Source organism: Hemiscyllium ocellatum, chromosome 42, assembly GCF_020745735.1.
Source record: "Hemiscyllium ocellatum isolate sHemOce1 chromosome 42, sHemOce1.pat.X.cur, whole genome shotgun sequence".
In the NCBI taxonomy this organism is placed as follows: domain Eukaryota; kingdom Metazoa; phylum Chordata; class Chondrichthyes; order Orectolobiformes; family Hemiscylliidae; genus Hemiscyllium; species Hemiscyllium ocellatum.
Genome location: NC_083442.1, coordinates 12,085,844 through 12,108,748, shown reverse-complemented (window position 1 = coordinate 12,108,748; position 22,905 = coordinate 12,085,844). Strand labels below are relative to the sequence as shown.

Here is a 22,905-nt window from a genome sequence, read left to right as displayed (position 1 = left end):
CAACAAATCTCAAACAGAACAAACCAACAAATAATAAAGGTTTCAAGAATGTTCAGCAATACTTAAAGATCAAACGATAATGAAATCTTTATAGAACCATGAAATGCTGGCCAGTGAAATACATAGTTTCATTCTCCTTGGGGAAACAATCACTTATTCTTTGATATTATGCAGCAGCTGTAGCAGACTGTGATGTAAACTCAATAATGGTCAATTTTTTGTAGTTAACTGCCCATGACCAGCAGTTATTTTCCAAGAGGAAATTAGGCTATTGCACAGAATGCAAAGTGGGACTACCTAGTTAATTTATAAAAATTCCCTCCCTTCCCTTCCCACATCTCATGTAATTTATATTTGAGCTAGAATGCAGAGGCAACCTGCAATTAAACTTTTACAAATAGTGCTCTGAAAGCAAGCCCTGAGAAGTGTACAAAATTGTTCAGCTGACTCACTCTCAATTTGTGGAGAAACAACTTATGTACTTCCAAAATCCCCTCAATTTTAGCTAAAGATACAACATATGGCATTGTGGTTTCCAAGTATACCATGTCACTTACACAGCGGTGAACTGGAACAGCATCAATACAGGCAACAAAAGTAGTTCCAATTATAACATGACTAGAAACTGAAATTAAATCTTTCAAAGTAGATTTTTGTTTTAGGTTATAAAACATGTACAAATATTATGGGCACTTCAGTGGTACATTCGTTTCCTGTAGCATTCAGGTAAACAATTGATATCACTGTTTCTCTCATTTGTAACTCACCCATGCAAATTTTCATCATCATAAATCCACTTTCATATCCTTCAAAGCATTCGCAATCAAAACTTCCAGGTGTGTTAACACAAGTTCCAGGACCACATAAATCAGGGGAGATACGACACTCATTAATATCTGAAATCAAAAATTGTGTCAGTCATGGTTAAAATGCTTCTTTAATTTTGAACCAGGAAAGCAGTATTTCTTCTTTTAAAGCATGCATAAATTCAGTAAATATCGCTGTTTCTGATATTTTTTGATTAGTATGCTTATCTGCAATTCTTGAGGATTAAAATCCCTCTTTGTCATCAATTTTACTACAGTATAGGTAAAAACATAAAACAAATTTGTTCAGCCAGTGAAGGCAGGTAATCTAGCACGTTGGAAAAGATCAATGGCAAATGTCTTACTTCTGAAGGACAGTTGAGATTGATTGGAATGTTAGAGGTGTGACTAAGACACGGGGCTATGGATGCATTTTTTCTACCTATACCAAAGCGATTAGAAGTGTTTTTCAGGAGGTTAACTTCTTTCTTCTCATCTGTTCAGAAAGTAGCAGACTGGCCAATTCTTCCACCTTGCCTTGCCCATCACAACAGAGGTGGAAAGAGGCCATAAAGTGGCCTTTAACTGACTATTCAAAGGACTCATTAGGTCTGAGGTAAGCAGCTCACTGACCCCTTACCCACCCAAGCTAATGTGGGAGATAGGTTGGGGATAATTATGAAGGCTAGCCATCCCCCATAATCAAATATGGCAACAATGGTCTGCAAAATTTCCTCCAGGTAGCCATTTAGCCGAGCTGGGAATTTGTGTTGCAGACGTTTCGTCCCCTGTCTAGGCGACATCCTCAGTGCTTGGGAGCCTCCTGTGAAGCGCTTCTGTGATCTTTTCTCCGGCATTAGACAGGGGACAAAACGTCTGCAACACAAATTCCCAGCTCGGCGAACACAACCACAACAACGAGCACCCGAGCTACAAATCTTCGCACAAACTTTGAACCATTTAGCATATGAAAAGCAGATGCAACAACAATTAATTTCTCCCTCGGGGGAATTTTAACTTAACAAAAAGTTGAATTTGGCTTAGTTTGGCTGGGGAGGGAGTTAACCTCTGGTAAAATCATTCCCAAACCCAAAAAATGCCTATTTCTAATTTTGACTGAGTCCAGAAGATGGCTAGATGACAAATGTACTCAGAAGAGGCAGACTGAAATCAAAACATTGTTATTCTTCTTTTCAACTTGAACTGTCAAGTGGTAGAAACCTGGCACTTTAATCTACATTCAGGATGTAAATACCTCGTACCTCCTTTCAGTATCCAAAAATGTGCCTGAGGCCGTCAGATTGGACATGTTCCTAATAACTGTCACACTGTGTAATCAGGCTGGACTCCGGAATGTGAACTAATCAGTAATACAGCAAACATTTTATTAATCGGCATCTATGGGATTAATAAAATGTTTGCTGCATTACTATGGGAGCAGGAGTGTGCTGGTTGATTGAGAGGTCCACATAATCAATGTAAAGCCACTCACTAAGTAATTGAAACGAAACGCAGGGGACATTAATCAATGTTACTTCATTTACAGCATAAATAATGAATAATAACACAACTTTGCTTTAAATAAAACTTACTGGCAGAGAGCCTTCTCACTCACGCTCTCATCTGACTACTTAGGACATTGCGGCAATCATGACAACAGTAAACTTCCATTATTACAGGTCCAAACTTTCACTGGTGTGGCTGGATGGGCCGCTTAAAATTGTGGATTTACAAAAAACTGGATAATAAATAAAGCATTCTGGGAAATCGAGCCAAGCATTGATCAGAAGTACCTGCGCAAAAACACTGAAATAGACAAGCTACAGACTCAGACAAGCTACAGACTCAGACAGGCTGCAGCTGCAGACAGCACAATACATAATTGATCCAGCCCATTCACTGGACAGTAGGAAACATTAAGTTGTTCTCCAGAATAAAGGGGCACCTCACAATCTTTATTTGGGAAAGGCTATCTGACCTACATGCCATAAGACATAGGAGCAGAAATTAGGCCATTCTGCCCATTGAATCTGCTCCACAATTTAATCATGGCTGATAAGATTCTCAAACCCATTCTCCTGCTTTCTCCCCATAACCCTTGACAATCAAGAGCCTATCCATGTCTTAAACATACTGAATGACAGCCTTCTGTGGAAATTAATTTAATAGATTCACCGATCTTTGGTTGAAGAAGTTTCTCCTTATCTCCATTCGAAAAGGTCTTCCCTTTACTCTAAGGCTGTGTCCTCAGGTTCTAGTCTCTCCTACCAATGGAAACAGCTTCCCAACATCCATTCCATACAGGCCATTCAGTATCCTGTAAGTTTCAGTTCAATCCCTCTCATCCTTCTAAACTCCATCAAGTATTGACGCACAGTCCTCAAACGTTCCTCACATGTTAAGCTGGGACCATTCTCGTGAACTTCCTCTGAACACACTCCAGGGCCAGTACATCCTTCCTCAGATATGGGGTCCAAAGCTGCACCACAATACTCCAAATGTGGTCTGACCAGAACCTTACAGAGCCTCAGAAGTACACCCCTGTTTTTATATTCAAGTCCTCTTGAAATAAATGCCATCATTACATATGCCTTCCCAACCACTGATTCAACCTGCAAGTTTAACTTGAGAGAATCCTGGACTAGAACTCCCATGTCTCTTTGCACTTCAGATTTCTGAATTTTCTCCCCATTTAGGAAATAGTCCATGCCTCTATTCTTCCCACCAAAGTGCATGACCTCACACGTTTCCATGTTGTATTCCATCTGCCACTTCTTTGCTCACTCTCCTAACCTGTCCAAATCCTAATACCTTCAGGAATGGAGGCCCAAGGACCATCCCACTATCAACACATGTACACCTGATTGGGCCCAGTCGATCAGGGTGATCAAGCTCTGATTGATCCATTGGTAGGAATTGAAGACCCTCCCAAAGCACGTAAAATTCCAGGTATAAGAATTATCACAACACGACCCTCAGAAGCGGTAACTTGAGACCAACAACTGTGAAGAGAAGACAACACTGGGATCACCGGAAAACAATGACCAAATGATCATCACCACGTGGATTAAAGCCAAGATTTAGTTTGGTGGTATTTGATCATTTAAAGTTAAGTTAAAATATAAGATAGTTAATTAGATTTATGGCATTAATTGTTAGTTTGTAGTGTATTTGTTGTTATAGTATTATTTGTGTCAAAATACATAAAGATAATTTCTTATTACTCTTAAGAGTTGACTCACAGTTTTTTGCTGATTATAAGGGTCAAAACATAGTGTGTGGCAGGTACAACAAATTGGGATGGGACTCGATTAAAAATGACTTCGTTGCTCTAAAGTCGAACCCCACGGAACCTAGTATTCCCTAACATTTTTGCCTAAGCCTGAGTTAAGCGGACGAGGTCCCAAGTAACGGCAGGAATTCAACTAAATCAAAGGTAATAGAAAGGTTTACATTGGACTGTTCTTTAAAGGATAAAGCCAACAGGTGTCTACTCCTAATGAAGCAAATGATTGTTTCTCTGTGTGTATGAGAGAGAGAGAGAGATCCTTTGTGGGTGGGTGTGCGCGATCCTTAGTGGTATAGGTAAGTTAAAAGACCGAACAACGGTATAAACCTGGTGGGATTAGGACTGGAACATAGTGAAAGCTGTATTTTCAGTTTGATCCGCCCCCTATACCCTTCAGTTTATTACAGAATCGCAGAGCAAGGCGCCAGAGTAGAGGATTGTCCCATATGGGGAGAAAAAGTTAAGACAATAGATCAGAAAGAAAAAGTGGTCCATATGGGCAGAATTTTGCTGTAATGATGAAACGCGACCAGGATCCCGAGAACAAATATATTGGGAGGATTTGAGGAAAATTCAATGGAAGGAGGCTTCCAAACTTGAAAAACTCATAGCAATAATATGCTGTCTGGGACAATTACTAGGAACTGAGCAAGAGTTGAATGAAGTTTGTAAAGAATTAGAAGATGCAAGGAAAGAAGTAGCAGAGTTGAAACTGAAAAATGTGACTCAGGACCAAAGAAATCAGGCCAACGTAGTACACATGGCGCAATTGCAAACTCAATGGGAGAAAGCATACTCAGCGAGCAGTGTCAGCTAAAGAAGTCACTGAGAACAAAGTAAGCCATTAAAAAAATGAACGTGCAGATCTACAAGCAGCAGCAAAAGATAATGCATCAGTCATATAAGAAATAAGCAGCCGCAGACCACACTAAGTGCCTACTGGAGATTGAAAAGTTAAAATCCCAACTCTCACTCTGCAATGGAGTAATGTGCGTAAATGGGCATGTTAAAAGGGAAGGACTGGAGGTACTGTGGGATGAGCTCAGGGAAGATGCATGGCAGTATGTCATGGCCGCGGAGGATTAGGGTATGCCGCCACCCTTCCCAGAGGCGCCAACACCTTCAGCACCCTCCAAGATGGTCCAGCAATAACATACACTACCCCATTTATGGCAGTACAATGAGCTGAAATTATTCATACGTTTCCAGATTTTGAGCCATCTACAGATCCATATGTATGCTTTGAGAGAGTCAGACAACAAAAAGTTTTGAATGGGTGAGATGAGAAAGAGGTAGACTGAATGTAATGCGTTTGAGCTAGTCAGCATAGTCATGCAATCCCAGCCGCTCTAAATGCAGGGGAAGGAACCCTAGCCAACATGAAAGAGGCAATCCTAACAGCAATTGGGTACAACTGAGGAGACCCTGGAGATGGGCTAAACAAGTGCAGACGAAAGAAGGGATAACACCTCACTGTCTTCGCCAGTCATTTATGGATACAGTTTGCGAGAGTCTAGGGAGATTTAAACAGGCATCAGTTATCTGTGACTGACTCAACTAAGTGGGCTCAGACTTTAGTTTCACAAGCCACTGAAGAGAGAGGAAGGCACGTGTGAACTTCAATCCTGCAGAGTCAACCCACAATGAGGTGGCGTTCTGAGGAAGTTGAGGCTAGAGAAGAAATTGCGGGAGCCTTGGCTGATATTTTTGCATCATCATTAGCCAAGGGTGAGGTTCTGGAATAATGGAGGGTAGTGAATGCTGTACCATTATTCAAGAATGTCTGTGGTTCACTAATATCCCTTAAAGAAGGAAACTGCCATGCTTACCTGGTCTGGCCTACATGTGACTTCAGATCCACAGCAATGTGGTTGATTCTTAACAATCCTCTGGGCAATTAGGAATGGACAATAAATGCTGGCCTAGCCAGCAAAACCCACATCCCATTAATGAATAAAAAAAAGAGCTACAAAGAAAAGCCCAGGGATTATAGACCAGCAAACCTAACATCTGTGGTGGTTACGTTACTTGAGAGGATTCTGAGGGATAAACTATACATGCATTTGGAAAGACAGGGTTTGATTAGGAGTAGTCAGCAGGGATTTGTGAGTGGGAGATCATGCCTCACAAATTTGTTCGAGCTGTTTGCTGAGGTGACCAGGAAGATTGATGATGGCAGGGAAGTAGATGTAGTTTATATGGATTTCAGTAAGGTATTTGATAAGGTTTCACATGGTAGGCTGTTCTGGTAGGTTAGATCATGTGGAATTCAGAGTGAACTGGCAAATTGGATACAAAATTGGCTTGATGGTAGGAAGCAGTGGGTAATAGTGACAGGATGCTTGTAGGACTAGAGGCCTGTGACTAATGGAGGGCCTCTGGGGTCAGTACTGGGCTTGTTGCTGTTTGTTATCTATATCAATGTTTTGGATGAGAGTGTACAAGGCATGAATAGTAAGTTTGCTGATGATACTAAAATCGGCAGTATCGTGGACAGTGAGGAAGGTTGTCAGAAATTGCAACAGGACCTTGATCAACTGGGGAAGTGGACTGAGAAATGGAAAATGGAGTTTAATATAGATAAGTATGTGTTCTGGTATTTTGGAAAGTCAAATCAAGGTAGGAGTTCCATGGTGAATGGTGGGGCCTTAAGGAGTGTAGTGGAATAGATGGACCTGAGAGTTCAGGTGCACGTTCGTTGAAAGTGAAGTTACAGGTGAAGAAGGCTTTTGGCACATTGGCCTTCATCAGTCAGGACACTGAGTATAGAAATTGGGAAGTTATGTTGCAGTTATACAGGATGTTGGTGAGGCCGCACTTGGAGTATTGTGTTCAGTTTTGGTCACCTTGCTATAGGAAAGATGTTATTAAACTGGAAAAAGTGCAGAAGAAATGTACAAAGATGTTGAAGAGTTTGAGTTCTCAGGATAGGTTGGACAAGCTAAGACCTTTTTCTTTACAGCATAGGAGACTGAGGGGGGACCTTATAGAGATGTATAAGATCATGAAAGGCATGGATAGGGTAAATACACTCAGTCTTTTTCCCAGGTTTGGGGAATCGAGGACTAGAGGGCATCAGTTTAAGGTTGGAGGGGAAAGAATAAAAGGGAACTTGAGGGTCAACTTTTATACACGGAGGGTGGTATGCATATGGAATGAACTGCCAGCAGAAGTAGTTCAGATGGGTACATTAACAACATGGCATTTGGACAAATACATGGATAGGAATGGTTTAGAAGGATATGGGCCAAGTGCAGGGAAATGGGGTTAGCATGAATGGACATTTTGGTTGGCATGGACCAGTTTGGACCAAAGGGCCTGTCTCCATACTGTAGGACTCTATGACTCGAGCACAAATCCAGCCAAAATGACCGTACAAATCCTACCACAATAGGTACTTATGAGATGGGATCTTCCCTCCAATCCCGAATCAGATCAGGGAACCCATTTCACTGGCTGAGTCATGCAGAATGTGATGACTATGCTTGAAATCACATTCCATATTGCATACCACCCTCATTCTAGTCGGATCATGGAAAACATAAACCATACCCTAAAAGGGGTGTTTAGGAAGACGGTGCAGTAGAACAATAAAATCTGGGACACAGTACTTATGTTTGTCATATGACAGTGTGCAACACCATCTCCTGATCCACACGGTGTACTCCCATGCCCTAACGACAGTCTGACCCATGAAAGGGGTCGACCACCTATTTGGCCTCGACCTCACAGAACCTGCCCTCACCCAAGAAAAAACGGTGCAGCAGCTCACCGAAAGTATCAAGGCTGCTCAGTTAGCAGCAGCTATCAGGTTAGAGAATAAAAGGAAATTCAGTAAGGCTTACTTTGATAGTAAAGTTAACCTTGACGAATACCCTATAGGATACCTCCCCTAAATACTCACGTCCCCACATCGCAGTGGACAAGGTGAGTTTTCAGTATACAAGGTTCTATTAGCCACAGGAAAGACTGGCTGGTACCGTGTAAACCAGTTAAAGGCCTATGGCACTCAATATAGCCACTCACATCATTTTGAGCTATGTATGGCAGATGACACTACCCTAGAGCAAATGATAAGACCAAGGTTAGTCCAGATACCAAGGATACCCCTGACATCTTCTCAGTCAGACTGCACCCCCTGATGAAATTTACACTCTCCCATCACTACCACTGACTGCACCTTCAACACCTGTGGGACCCCCAGACGAACTAACTGACTTAACAGAGGACTCTCTAACAGATGGAACAACCCGCTAGTGACATGTTACACACTCCCGATAGTCTAGACAAGACAGAACTCCCCAATAACTCCCTGGCAGGCAAGGAAATCGAAAGTCCTCAAGTCCTTATAATTCGGACCCTAGGTGGTGTATCTACAACATGGATGTGGGACACTACTAAGACTCTAGTGCAGACAAGGGAAAGATAGACTGAATCAGACTGTCAGGTAGCAAAGTTCAGCATTCAAAGCATCACCACTAGGAGTAATGACAGATCATGAACATGGGAATTTGGAGGATACAATATTGCCAGGTACACAGAAACAGAGGATTCGGAACAAACTGATGAGTCTCTGCTGGGTGCCTATTTAATGAATGTACTAAGTCATTAATCCAGATGAAGAACTGGTTCCTGACAGACATCCAAAGTGGGGTGCAACTGTTTCTGATTGTCCACACTCAAACATAATTCACACTTCTCTATAGGTCCAGTGAGGCCAATTCATATTCTTATAAGTTCTGATAGGATTAATCATGTTAGAAAAGTAGTGCACAGATCAAAGATCAGTTTCACTCAGTTCAGACAACTGCCTGTTTACTTCCAGATGTCACTTTGTCTCTTTACAGCTAATTTCCTACAAGTTGCCATCCAACCTTCAGATTCCCAGTGTCACTCAATTGATACAACCTCTGTGACTGAATTCACCTTACTGTATTATTAATCTTTTGGTCATAATGACCACTTCATAGTACCAAATGTACATTTTTGGGTCCGAGTTGACCACCTCATTCCAGTCTCTTCCGACCACTCCATGGCCAGGCCATTTAAACCTACATACATGATAAATCCCTACAACTAGGAAATGAGTCCACAGCCACTATAAACCGAGGTTGGAACCTACCAGACATCTAGATCTGAATTAAAATTCTATATAGGTTTCCCATCCCTTAAAAACATAGTGGGAAAGGGTTAGAGTGTATGCATTACACCTGTTCTAAATTATTCGTATCTTCGACAAGGATGACAACAGAAACAACCTTCATCCCTCCCCAGGACAACTGTGGCCACATGGAACATAATCTAGCCTACCTCATTGGGATTGTCATCATTCCTAGAAATAATACACAAGAAACACCGATCAGACCAGGATATATGTAGCCAGGGTACTTATGGTTTGACCCACTGGAAACAGGCGAACGTGAGGACATGTGTTATGGGCACACCCCAATAAAAGTATAATGTCCGGGTGTAACAACCAGCGGGCAGTACATAGGAAAACATATCGGAGTTCAAGTGTTTGCTACCTAAGTATAGAAGTCATGGGTGATTGGTAGGGATTGGCAAACAATGGGTGCCCAGAGAGAGGATGCTGAGCAAGTGGTGTAGAAAAGGGACTGAGACTCAGACCACGATGACCTGGAAAATTCAAAGAGGTGAAGTTCGTTCTGTACGACATGAGGAACAGCCTAATGCCAGCCACAGTGGCGCCCCAAGCCGTTTGTCCAGAAGCCACCCCTGGTCCACAAGATGGGCTAGTTTTAAAACTCATTGGAAAAGTCCTGTCTGATAACATATACCACAAATTGGTACCTGTAGGGGTGAATTTAGTAGGAACCCAACTGGCAGGGTGGTGTTCCCCCCACCCCAACTTAAAAGACTACATCTCCACTTCACCTGTAGATTATTGGGATGGGAGATAAGGATAGACGAAGAGAAGGCCAAACCTGGAACAAAGAAGCAACATAAAACGGAAGTGTTGAATGATGTAGTGAGAGCAAATGGGACAGGGGTATCAATGATTAAAGCCCTTGATTTGACCGACCTGGACAAAAAACTCAGAGTCCTGATCCAACAAGTAAAACAGACTTTGGATACAATTAATGAGAAAGTCTGCAGCCTGGCGAAGGGGAAGTAGTGGGATTAAAGTCGGTAGTCTTATGGTAGCTGTAGTAGAACGACATGCCAAAATAATAAACCAGATAATAAAATGGAATTTGGAAGATGATAGCAGGCAACAGAACTGGACTGTGTGCAGCACATATGGACAGTAGATGATAGAACAGTTGACAGAAAATCTCAATCAGGTTAGCTAGAGACAGGTTCCATCCTGGATCAGTGATGGACAGGTAGAGCATTTACTTAGGGGAAAGAAACATCCCAACTTATCAGACTGCCAAATGACCAAAATGTGGTTCAATGATGACTGTAAAGGGACTCCTGGGAAAGCCTAAGGGATGGTATTAAGAGTCTCAATAACCACATATGACAGAATTCGACAAAGGGTGTTCAAAACAGAAAACATAAGCACTATTCAAGAAGGTCAATGGATAAGATACGTTGGCACCTTACTGTACGCATTGGAGAAGGAAGGGAGGCTCATAGGCAATACTCTGGATGGATGACAACAAGCTAACACAGAAATAACATGCCTGTACCCAATTTATTTGACTGAAAATGCATTGTGTAGCTTCAAAATAATCACCAGTCTGAATTGCCCCATAAAGGGTTGCAACTTGGACACTAACATAACATGGGTAGCACACAACCTCACTTAGCACATATCAGTATGGGAATGCACAATGCAATGTTACCAACATCACCTTCTGTATTAGGCCACATATATCTGCCAGGGTAGGCCTAACTCAGCTGATAAATATACACAAAAGGGAAAGGGTGGAATTTAATGCACATGAGAAACACAGTCAAAGTCTGGGGGAATACTGGGAGAAGAAAAATACTGGTCTCAAACCTCTGCTGGAGGAGTTACACCAAATTCAAACCTATTGGCCACAGCCCATAGTACCTTCACCAAGGTAATACAGCAGGCCAACAATGCCAAAGAATGAATAAAAGAAATTAAAATTACTACTTCGTGGACAGACTTCTGGGACCGGGGCTTCAACATACAAATCCATCCCTGGGTCCATCATGTGTCATATCTATCTGTGTTGCTAATCCTGGTTATCCTCACTGTCAAATTCACCAGGCAGAAAATAGAACTATCCCAAAGACTGAACATAGAGACCTCACTCAATTCACAATCTCAGCAAGCCTTTTAAAAAGTCACTATAAATATTCATTTATCCTGTTTGTTTAACATGTTCCTCCGGATTGTTTGTGCATTTGTACACAACGACCCTTATTTGATCACTGTTCTGCTAAAGATGTGACCCTGGATTTGTAAAGTTGCTTGATTTTTGCCATGAATTTCCAATCTCTAATTTATTTCTAATTTAAAAAACTTGCTTAATTAGCCATTCAGTCTGAATTTTGATGTTTCATTTATGTAGAGTTTGACAATGTTTTATTGACCTCAGTTAGTTGTCATTTTCCAATGTGCTATCTGTGATAAACAACAGAGTTTAGTTGTTTGAGTGTATGCAGTACTTTGCTTGAGCCTGGATGATCATAAAATCACCACATGGAAATTGGTCTGTGATCATGTGATCCATCGTATTTTGCGTTCAGGGTCAAGGGGAGAGACTGTGGCTGGACGGGCCACTCAAAATGGTGGATTTATGAAAAACTGGATAACAAATAAAGCATGCTGGAAAATTGAGCCAAGCCTTGCCATAAGTACCTGTGTTAAAATCACTGAAATAAACATGCCACAGACTTCACAATATACAAATGACCCAGTCCATTCCCAGGACAACAGGAAACATTAAGTTGCTTTCCAGAACAAAGGGGCATCTCACAATTCTTATTTGGGAAAGGCTACTTGACTACATGCCCCTAACACCTTCAGGAATGGAAGCCCAAGGACCATCCCACCATCAACACATCCTGGTCCCAGTCGATCAGGAAGATCAAGCCTTGATTGACCCATTTGTAGGAATTGAAGACCCTCCCAAAGCGTGAAAACTTCCAAGTATAAGAATCACCGCAACACCACCCTCGACAGTGGTAACTTGAGGCGAACAATCGTGAAGAGAAGACAACCCTGGGACCACCAGAAGAGAACCAAATGAGCATCGCCACGTGGATCAAGGCCAAGATCTAGTGTGGTGGCATTTAGGACATAGAGCACAGAACATTACAGCGCAGTACAGGCTCTTCGGCCCTAGATGTTACGCTAACCTATGAAACCAATCTGCAGCCCATCTAACCTACACTATTCCATACTCATCCATATGCCTATCCAATGACCATATAAATGCCCTTAAAGTTGGTGAGTCGAGTTGATCATTCAAAGTTAAGCTAATGTATGTTGGTTAATTAGATTTATAGTGTTAGTCATCAGTTTGTATTTGTTATTATAGTATTAATTGTGTTGAAATAGATAAAGATAATTTCTTATTATTGATGTGTCAACTCACAATTCTTTGCTGAATATAAGGGTCAGAACACACTGAGCGGCAGGTGCAACACTGGTATATCAAGAGAGCTGGTTCGCAAAATGCCAGTTAAAACAAAGTTTGCTACCCTGATTAGTGGATATGCTGTGGAGTTAAATCTCCAAAGTGTAAAGAAATTCCAAACTTGGTTCCTGAAAATCTTCTGACTGACCTGATCCCATCCATGTTGTAACTTCAAAACTAAAATATTCTAATATTCTGAGACATGAACCAGAATACCTTACTGTTCACATCACTCCTATGCAGTAGCAACACTAATAACAGGATGTTGCTGGCAAGCATATTCCTTTGGCTCTTCATATCATGCAAGGAACTGACCATAACTAATCAACCTGTGCTTTCAAAACTCACAAGTGTCCACCAGTAGATGTGATTCTGCAATTTGACAACATTTACTAATTAATCCTGAGCGTACAAAAATGTACCCTAACAACTGATTTTGGGCACTAATCTTGGGGCATTTGCGTGTACTAGAAATTACATGTATTAATACAGAGGGCCTTGTTCTTTGCAGATGGGAAGAAAATATACATGCACTGTGCCTGTTTTAACTCTGATTTCTTTCTTGGGGCAATGCCTTGACTGTTCATAAAGCTTGGCAGTTAACTGCATTGGGCATCATTAACTGATGCATATTCTTGGCAACATGTCTAACAATCACAGTCCATCTGTCAACCAATCAGTACTCTCCTTTCATACAGTATAAATGTTGTTCCCTATACATCAATATTTCTTGCAATTTGTCCTGACAACTGCAATATGAAAAGCTTAGACAAAATGTATCCCTTTTCAGCAATATTCAAAATTTTTATCCAAAAGCAAGAATAAAATAAGACTAAGGATTTTACCACGGCTTTCACTTTGTGCAAAACCAATCTTCCGCAAAGTTTTCTCCCTTCTGCCTCACAACATAATTCCCCACAACATTTCCAGAAGTACTGTTAACCACTGATTTGATTAGGTAAGTAAGTGGTTTACCTGTGCAGTTTCTTTCTTCTGAATCAAGGGCGAAGCCACTATTACATTTACATCTAAAGCTCCCAATGGTGTTTCTGCACTTCCCATTGCTACAGATACCTGGGATAGTCCTGCATTCATTGATATCTAGAAAGAAATGGTGCAACATTTATTTTTACAGACATTTATTTCAATTGAACATTAGGTTTACAGCAAAACAAAATTTGTTGCATAAGCAGCATTGTACTTTGAAGTCAATTGCTGGAGTAAGAGCATATTTGTTTTACTTTTATGTATAAGATGACATTAAAAAGCAGTTTAGCTTTCTATCTGGCATCACATTTTTAATGTCACAAAGTTTGATGTAAGCCTAGAGTCTGCTTCTACCTTATTTACTTTCAGTAAAATAAAACTGCTGTGCAATGTCAAGATGGGAATGGAAGAGACCGCATTCTTAACCTTAGGGCAAGTATGTGTTGGAGTTTTTTTTATTGGAAGTGACAGTATTCTAAAATTCCCATCCACAACTTTTAAACATATCAGCACAATTGCTGTGTTAATTTCATTTTTAAGTAATCTAATGCAATTATACACAAACAGCTGAAATAACACGTAAGAAGGCTCATAGAGTCAAAACCCAATTGTGGTTAAATAACATTTACGTAACAAAAAACATCTGTATCACTTAAAAAAAAATTCAGACTTAAACATTAAATCCATTGTCAAATGCATCTGGCGTTACAATGTTTATCATGCATTTATCCAGTTATATACAAAGAATAAATATTCCTGTCATAACTTCTAAAGATTTAATAGACATTATTTTTAATGTTAAACTAATTTAGCAAGGAAAACAGAGAAGGTTGAATCGACTACACACTTTACTTTCAGTTGAGCTGCCTGGACAATAATACCAGGCCTGGTGTAAAATGAGTGACTGATCTGATTCATGAGCGCACTAAATTAAAGTGTACAAGCTGGACATTGCATGAGGAAGTAGATTTTGCAGTCTCAACTGCGGGTATGACTTATAAGCCCTGCAAGACTATCAACGATTTTAACTGACGGTGAAAGCTCTTCCCCTCTCTAGAGTTTCTGTGCACCATAAGGACATAATATATAGGAAGAAAAATAGGCCATTTGGCCCATCAAGTCTACATTGCCATTCCATAATGGCTGATACGTTTCTCAGCCTTCTCCCATAATCTCTGATTCCCTCACCAGTCAAGAACCTATCTATCTTTGTCTTAAATACACTCATGACCTGGCCTCCATGGCCCGCTGCGGCAATGAGTTCCACAGATTCACCACCCTCTGGCTGAATAAATTCCTCCTCATCTCACTTCTAAAACTAAAAATCACACAACACCAAGTTATAGTCCAACAGGTTTATTTGGAATTTATAGCAAAGGATCTTTTGTTAATAAACTGTTATAAATTCTGTGTCCTATGATCCTACTCCACTAGCTACCTAACGAAAGAGCAGCGCTCCGAAAGCTTTTACTTCCAAATAAACCTGTTGGACTATAACCTAAGTATGCGATTTTTTAACTTTGCCCACTTCAGTCCAACATTGGCACTTCCGCATCATCACTTCTAAAGTGTCATTCCTTCACTCTGAGGCTCTCTGCTCCTAGTTTCTCGTACTACTACTGGAAACATCCTCTCCATGTCTACTCTATCCATGCCTCTCAGTATCCTTTAAGTTTCAATCAGAGTCCCCTTCATCCTTCGAAACTCCATTGAGTACAGACCCAGAGTCCTCAACCGCTCCTCATATGGCAAGACCTTCATCCCAGAGATCATTCTTGTGAACCTCCTCTGGAGCCATTCCAAGGCTTGCACAGCCTTCTTTAGCTACAGGGGCCAAAACTGTTCACAATATTCAAAATGTGGTCTAACCAGAGCTTTATACAGTCTGAGTACATTGTTGCCTTTGTATTCTAGTCCTCTTGAAATGAATGCTAACATTGCATTTGCCTTCCTAACTGCCAAATAAACATGTGTTAACCTGAAGAGAGTTCTGAACTAGGACTCCCAAGTCTCTGTGTGCTTTAGATTTCCGAAACCTTTCCCCATTTAGAAAGTGGTTGTGTCTCTATGCTTCTTTTCCCACACTTTCCCACATTGTATTCCATCTGCCGCTTCTTAGCCCACTCCCCTGGCCTGTTGAAGCCCTAATGTAGACTGCCTGCTTCTGCAAAATTACCACAGAATCACAGAAGTATCCCACAACCTAATTTTGTGCAAATGTAACAACAATGCCCTCAATTCCTTCGTCCAGATTGTTAGTGTATAATGCAAGTGATTGTGATAATATTGACTCCTGCGGAACTCCATTGGTCACTAGTCGCCATCCTGAAAAAGATCCGTTTATCCATACTTCCAATTTTCTGCCAGTCAGCCAAATGTCTATCTATGCCAGTACCCAACACCATGGGTTCTTATATTATTTAGCAGCCTCCTGGGTGGCACCTTGTCAAAGGCCATCTGGAAATCCAAACAGATCATGTCTACTGGCTCTCCTTTGTCTAATTTGCTCACTACTTGCTAAAAGAATAAAGAACAAAGAAAATTTACAGCCCAGGAACAGGTCCTTCTGCCCTCCAAGCCTGAGCCAATGCAAATCCACTGTCTAAACCTGTCGTCCAATTCCTAAGCATCTATGTCCCTCTGCTCCCCACCTACTCATGCATCTGTTCAGACGCATCTTAAATGAATCTACCGTGCTTGTCTCTACTACCTCTGCTGGCAACACATTCCAGGCACCTACCACCTCTATATAAAGTACTTGTCGCATGTATCTCCCTTAAACTTTACACCTTGAAAGTGTGACCTCTTGTTATTGAATCCTTCACCTTTGGGAAAAGCTTATCTCTATCTACCCTGTCTATACCCTTCATGATTTTCTAAACCTCAATCAGGTCCCCCTCAATCTCTTTTTTTCTCATTAAAACAAACCTAACCTAATCAACCTCTCTTCATAGCTAGCACCTTCCATACCAGGCAACATCCTCGTAAGCCTTTTTTGCATCTTCTCTAAAGCGTCCACATCCTTTTGATAATGTGACGACCAGAACTATACACAGTATTCTAAATGTGGCTGAACCAATGTCTTGTACAATTTTAACATGACTTGCCAGCACTTATACTCAATATCCCATCTGATGAAGGCAAGCCTTCTTGACCACTCTATCCACCTGTGCAACCACCTTCAGGGTACAATGGACCTGAACTCCCAGATCTCTCTGCCCATCAACTTTTTCCAAGGCTCTTCTGTTTACGGTATAATCCGCTCTAGAATTAGTCTTGCTTAAGTGCATCACCTCACATTTGCCTGTACTGAACTCCATCTGCCACTTCTCCGCCCAACTCTCCAGTCTATCTGTATTTTTTGACAGACCCCTATGCTTTCTGCTACTCCATCAATCTTCGTGTCATCTGCAAACTTGCTGATCATATCAACAGTGCCCTGTTCCAGATCATTTATGTATATCACAAACAACAGTGGCCCCAGCACTGATCCCTGTGGAACACCACTGGTCACTTTTCTCCATTTCGAGAAACTCCCTTCAACTACTACTCTCTGTCTCCTGTTGCTCAACCAGTTCTTTATCCACCGAGCTAGAACACCCTGCACACCATGTGATTTCACTTTCTCCATAAGTGTACCATGGGGAACGTTATCAAATGCCTTACTAAAGTCCATGTATATGACATCTACAGCCCTTCCTTCATCTATCAACTTGGTCACTTCCTCAAAGAACTCTATTTACGTTGGTAAGGCATGATCTTCCTCGCACAAAACCATGCTGCCTATCACCGATAAGCCCATTCTTTTCCGTATATAAATTGATTTTATCCCCTACAACCTTCCTTGTACGGGGGACAACATGAGCAATCCTCCAGTCCTCTGGAACCTCACCTGTGTTTAAGGATGCCACAAAGATATCTGTCAGGGCCCCAGCTATTTCCTCTCTCGCCTCCCTCAGCAACCTGGGATAGATCCCATTGGTCCTGGGGATTTGTTTATCTTAATACCCTCTAGTCTATCCAACACATCTTCCCTATTTATGTCAATGTGATCCAGAGTAATCAAACTTCTATCTCTAATCTCAACATTCATCATTTCCCTCTCCTCAATGAATGCTGATGCAAAGAAATCATTCAGAATCTCACCCATTTTCTCAGGTTCGACACACAGCCTTCCTTCCTTATCCTTTAGTGGACCAATCCTTTCTCGAGTTACCCACTTGCTTCTTATATAAGAATAAAAGGCTTTGGAATTCTCCCTGATTCTGCTTGCTAAAACTATTTCATGACCCCTTTTCGCCTGCTCAAGTCCTCATTTAAGACTAGTCCTACTCTCCCGATATTCCTCCAGGGACCTTTCAGTTCTTAGCTGCCTGGTCCTTATATACGCTTCTCTTTTCCTCTTGGCTAGTCGTACAATTTCTGCTGTCATCCACAGTTTGTTTTCAATTGGACATGCCTATCCTGCACTATTTTTAACCTAGCTTTGAAAGCTTCCCACATATCAAATGTGGATTTCCCTTTAAATAGCTGCGTCCAATCCACATTTCCCAGCTGCTATCTTATTTTGATATAATTGGCCTTGGCCCAGATTAGTACTCTTTCCTTCGGATTACTCTCTTCTTTATCTACGAGTACTCTGAAACTTACAGAATTGTGGTCACTATTCCCAAAGAAATCCCACACTGCAACTTCTACCACTTGGCCTGACTCATTCCCCAATACCAGGTCCAATATGGCCCCTTCCCTCATTGGACTACTGATATACTGCTCTAGAAAACTCTCCTGGACGCTTCTTACAAATTCTGCCCCAACCAGACTTCTGACACTAAGCATATCCCAGTCAATGTTGGGAAAATTAATATCTCCCATCACCACTACCCTGTTGCCTCTACATCTTTCCATAGTCTGTTTATCTAAGAATTCGAACAGATTTGTCAGGCATGACTTCCCTTGACAAAGTCATGTTGATTCTGCCCTATTTTATAATACATCATATGTGAACAACATTCCTGGAACTATGTACAATTGTTGTAAAACTGGCTGCCTGGAGGCAAGTTCCCTTTTCTGTCTCCCAATTTTATTTTTGTTCCGTTGAGGAACTTTGAGGAAGTACTTGATTGTATAGTATCTTTCAACACCACAGCTCCAACAGATGTAATGGCATGTGGCCCTCATGACATGCAGTTATTCTGACATGGGACAGAACATTTCTTCTTGCAATCAGTTATAATATCTACTTTTGCAATTACTGCAATTTATATTGAAAATAATTTCTGTAATAAGTAGTTGCACCAATATAGGCATAGATATTTTAATACTAAAGATTTTAATATTTTAATACTAAAGATTCCTACTAATCTTTTTGAATGATCCAGTGCATTTCACTTCTCATCTTTAACATACAGGTAAAACATACTAATGAAGCAGGACATTACAAAAGTGTAGTCTTTTGCACTACAAATTTCTCCACTATATGGTTTTACTTTTATAGTGCTGTCTGTTTAGCTCAGATTCTAAATCTGAGGAGCAGGGGGTCATGGGCAGCATACACACTGCCATAAAACTGAAAGATCAAATTATCAGTTTATTTGTTATAAATGCAACATCAGTTCTTATCTTATTGATTAGTTTCATGTGATTACAATTCTGCCCAAGTAATAACGCAAATGCTCCAAATTGGGTCATAGACACCTGATTCTCACAATTCAACCTAAACAAGTAATAGTATATAAAAAAAACTTAATCACTGAATTTTAATCATGCCTTATTATAGTCTTACTCATAAGATACCTCAGTTAGGCACAATACTATAACAAATATATTGTACCCACATGAGTCAATCCACTTTAAGACTTCGATAAAGTAAACTAGAATCAAAATCCATTCATCCAAACATTTTCAATGTGCCTCTTTCTTGTTCTAATTATATTGATTCAATTAGTTGTCTTTACAAATATTTACTGATTTAATATGTTGTTTGTATTTAATAGAAATCTTGATACACGTGGAATCCAGATCCACATCTTCTTTAAAGTTAATTCTGCATTAATCAAAATTCAGAACAGGATTTAGAACTGGATTGTGGAAGTAGAATGATAAATATTAGCACAATAAATCGTCAGTATCTAAAGCATCAATGTTTTTCTCCTCTATGATGGCACAGAGATAACGTCCTCCTATATCAAGTGTCAGAACTTACTAATTAACTACTAATTCCACATGCCTTGAGAAAAATTTGCTTGGCTTTTACTATAAAATATTGCATTTATTCCCTGATCTATATAAGATTACAAATTATAAATTTGTTTTATTTTACTGAAACATTTTTACCTTTTACCAACGGTTTCCCATTGGGCTCTCCTCTGGTAGAAAATCCTGATCCTCGTGGACAAAGAGCTTTGTAGTCACTTGTGCCTTTTTTTGGACATCTCTCACAGTCTGGTCCCCAAGCAGCACCGATAGAACAGCAGCAAGCATCAATGCGTAATCGGGTTTCTAAAGGTTGTACGCATTCATCTTCATCATATTTCAAATAGCAGTGCTCCAAACGAATATCTGATCAAATTAAATATCAATAAAGGTTAAAATATAAGTAAAACACAAATTACTTCAAATATTTAGCAGGTCTGACAGCATCTCTGGAGAGATAAACAAACTGTTTCAAGTAAATGGCCTTTAATAGATGCACAAGCACAAACTGACATCTATCCAGCATGAACTTGCTGAGCTGAATGGCCACCTGATTCTATAAAATGAATAAGAGTTTACATGAATCATCAGCAGTTGAGGTAAAGATAACTATATTTTCATTTTCCACACCTGCACTGTCTGTCTTTTAATAGTTTGGTGTTAGTATGCACAAAATATTGAGATCAAAGGTGGAAGTGGCAGATGTTTTCAGCAAACACTGTTTGCTGTAGTCAGGCTGAAAATACAATGGATGGCATCAGAGTTCTTACACTGAATTGGGAATACAAAATAAAGGAATCCTACATTTATATAGAATTATATTGTATGATCTAACAAAATATTCACATTGGATCACATACTGAGAGCACATAAAAGACAAAGATCTGATTTTATGGTTGCCACAACTTCACAGAAATGCCACAGGGCAGTGGAGGCCATTCGGCCTATTGTGCCTGTACCAGCTTCTTTAAACAAAACATCATGATCTTGTGTCAACCTTCTGCTTTTCCGCCATAGCTTTTCACATTGTTTTTAACTAAATAATTATCCAAGGACAACAGTCCCAACCTCTTCAATCCATCCTCATAACTGAAATCCCTCACCTGCCATTCAACGAACCTGTCTATTTGCTCCTGAATTCTACACTGTCCTTCTCACTGTTTACAATTCTTCCAAGTTTTGTGTCATCTGCAGACTTTGTAACTGCACTTTGCATTCCAAGATCTAGATCATTAATATAGATCAGGAAAAGCAACTGTCCCAATACCGACCCTGGGGAATTCCATGACAAACATTCCTCCAGCCCAAAAAATATCCATTCACACTTACAGTCAGTTTCCTGTTGATCAGCCAATTTTGTGTTCATATTGAGTTTTGATCCTTTTGTTACATGACCCATAACTCTCTTTACAGGATTGCTGTGTAGCACCATTTCAAATGTCTTTTGAACGTTTATGTACACCACTTCAACCTTGTCACTCTCTTCAAGCCTGTTACCTCTCCAATATCCAATCTGCAACCAGCCCTGAGCATAGCAAAATTTCAAAGCCATTCATCTCGAGTGTCAGCAATTAAACTGTATTATTTTTCAAGGTCAGTTCTGAACAGAAAACATCTGCCTTTGCTTTCTTTTTAAAATGAGCTACTGTTCAAAGTTCAGTACTGAACTTCAACTTACAGTTCCAAACCAAAAAAAGTGAGAAAATAAAAGAAAGGTAGTGATAATCTTTTTCAACTCCCTTCTTCAGCTTCAATATTCCTCCTGGTTCTCAATTTCTCTGCTATCGAGGGAGCTCTGGAATTGTTTGTTTTACCTTTTACAATTGAAGGGATATACCTTGAACATGCCCAAACCATAATCTTTTTGAAGGTAGCCTATTGTTCTGTTCTCTATTTCCTGCCAACCCTTCATGCCAGTCAATCCTTCCCAACTTTATTCTTATCCCAGTGAAGTCTGTTGTCTGTCAACTGATTCTTCTCACACTGGATTGTTACACATCATTCTCCACCATCATCCTGAACCTTACAATATAATGAAACTGAGTTCTAAATATTTCTCAACTGACGGTTGATACAGTTAATTTCCAATAACAAGGTCCAATAGTTTATCCTTCCATGTTGTACTTGAAACATACTGCTGTAGGAAGCTCTCATGCATGCAATCCAGGTACACTTAGAGCTATACAGCACGGAAACAGACCTTTTGGCGTAACTCATCCATGCCGGCTAGGCAACCTAAACTGAGTTAGTCCCGACTGTCTGCATTTGGTTCATATCTCTCTAAACCTTTCCTATTCACCCATCTGTCCAAATGTCTTTTAAATGCTGTAACTATAGAATAGAGGAGAATAGAAATTTGTTGTCACATGCACTTTACATGAAAAATACAGTAAAAAGTTTTATAAGTAATCCAGCTATGGCGCCTATATCAATGTACCTGCCTCTACCACTTTCTCTGGCAGCTTGCTCCGTGCACACATTACCCTCATGTGAAGACGTTGCTCCTCACATCCCTTTTAAATCATTCCCCTCTCACCTTCAACTAATGCCTTCTAGTTTTGAACACACCTACCCTGGGGAAAAGATTTTGGCTATTCATCTTATGATTTTATAAACCTGAGTCATGCCTCAGCCACCTATGCTTCAGGGAAAAAAGTCACAGTCGATTCAGCCTCTCCTTATAACTTGAACCTTCCAGTCTCCGTAACATTCTTGTAAATCTTTTTTGCACACTTTCCAATTTATCAACGTCCTTCCTATAGCAGGGTGACCAGAATTAGATGCAGTACTCCAAATGTGGCCTTACCAATGTCTTCTATAGCCAAAACATGACATTCCAACTTCTATACTCGATGCTCTGATCAATGAAGGCAAGCATACCAAATACTTTCTTCACCACCCTGTCTACCTCTGACACCACTTTCAAGGAACTAGGTACCTAGGTCTCTCTGTTTGACAACACTCCCCAGGGCCCTACCATTAACTGTATAAGTCCTATCCTGGTTTGTCTTACTAAAATGCAACGCCTTGCGTTTGTCTAAATTAAACT

At 40.4% G+C, this 22,905-nt stretch overlaps 1 protein-coding gene across 1 annotated transcript in view; it reads right to left on the bottom strand.

Moving 5' to 3' along the window:
* LOC132834735 (fibrillin-1-like) overlaps positions 1 to 22,905 on the bottom strand; it is a 589,699-nt gene that overhangs the window by 177,257 nt on the left and 389,537 nt on the right. Inside the window, exons 24-26 of the mRNA XM_060853700.1 lie at positions 19,998 to 20,222; positions 13,653 to 13,778; positions 768 to 896 (exon numbers count right to left, since the gene is read on the bottom strand). Of these exons, the coding sequence (XP_060709683.1) occupies positions 768 to 896; positions 13,653 to 13,778; positions 19,998 to 20,222 (480 nt within the window). The remainder of the gene's footprint in view (positions 1 to 767; positions 897 to 13,652; positions 13,779 to 19,997; positions 20,223 to 22,905) is intronic.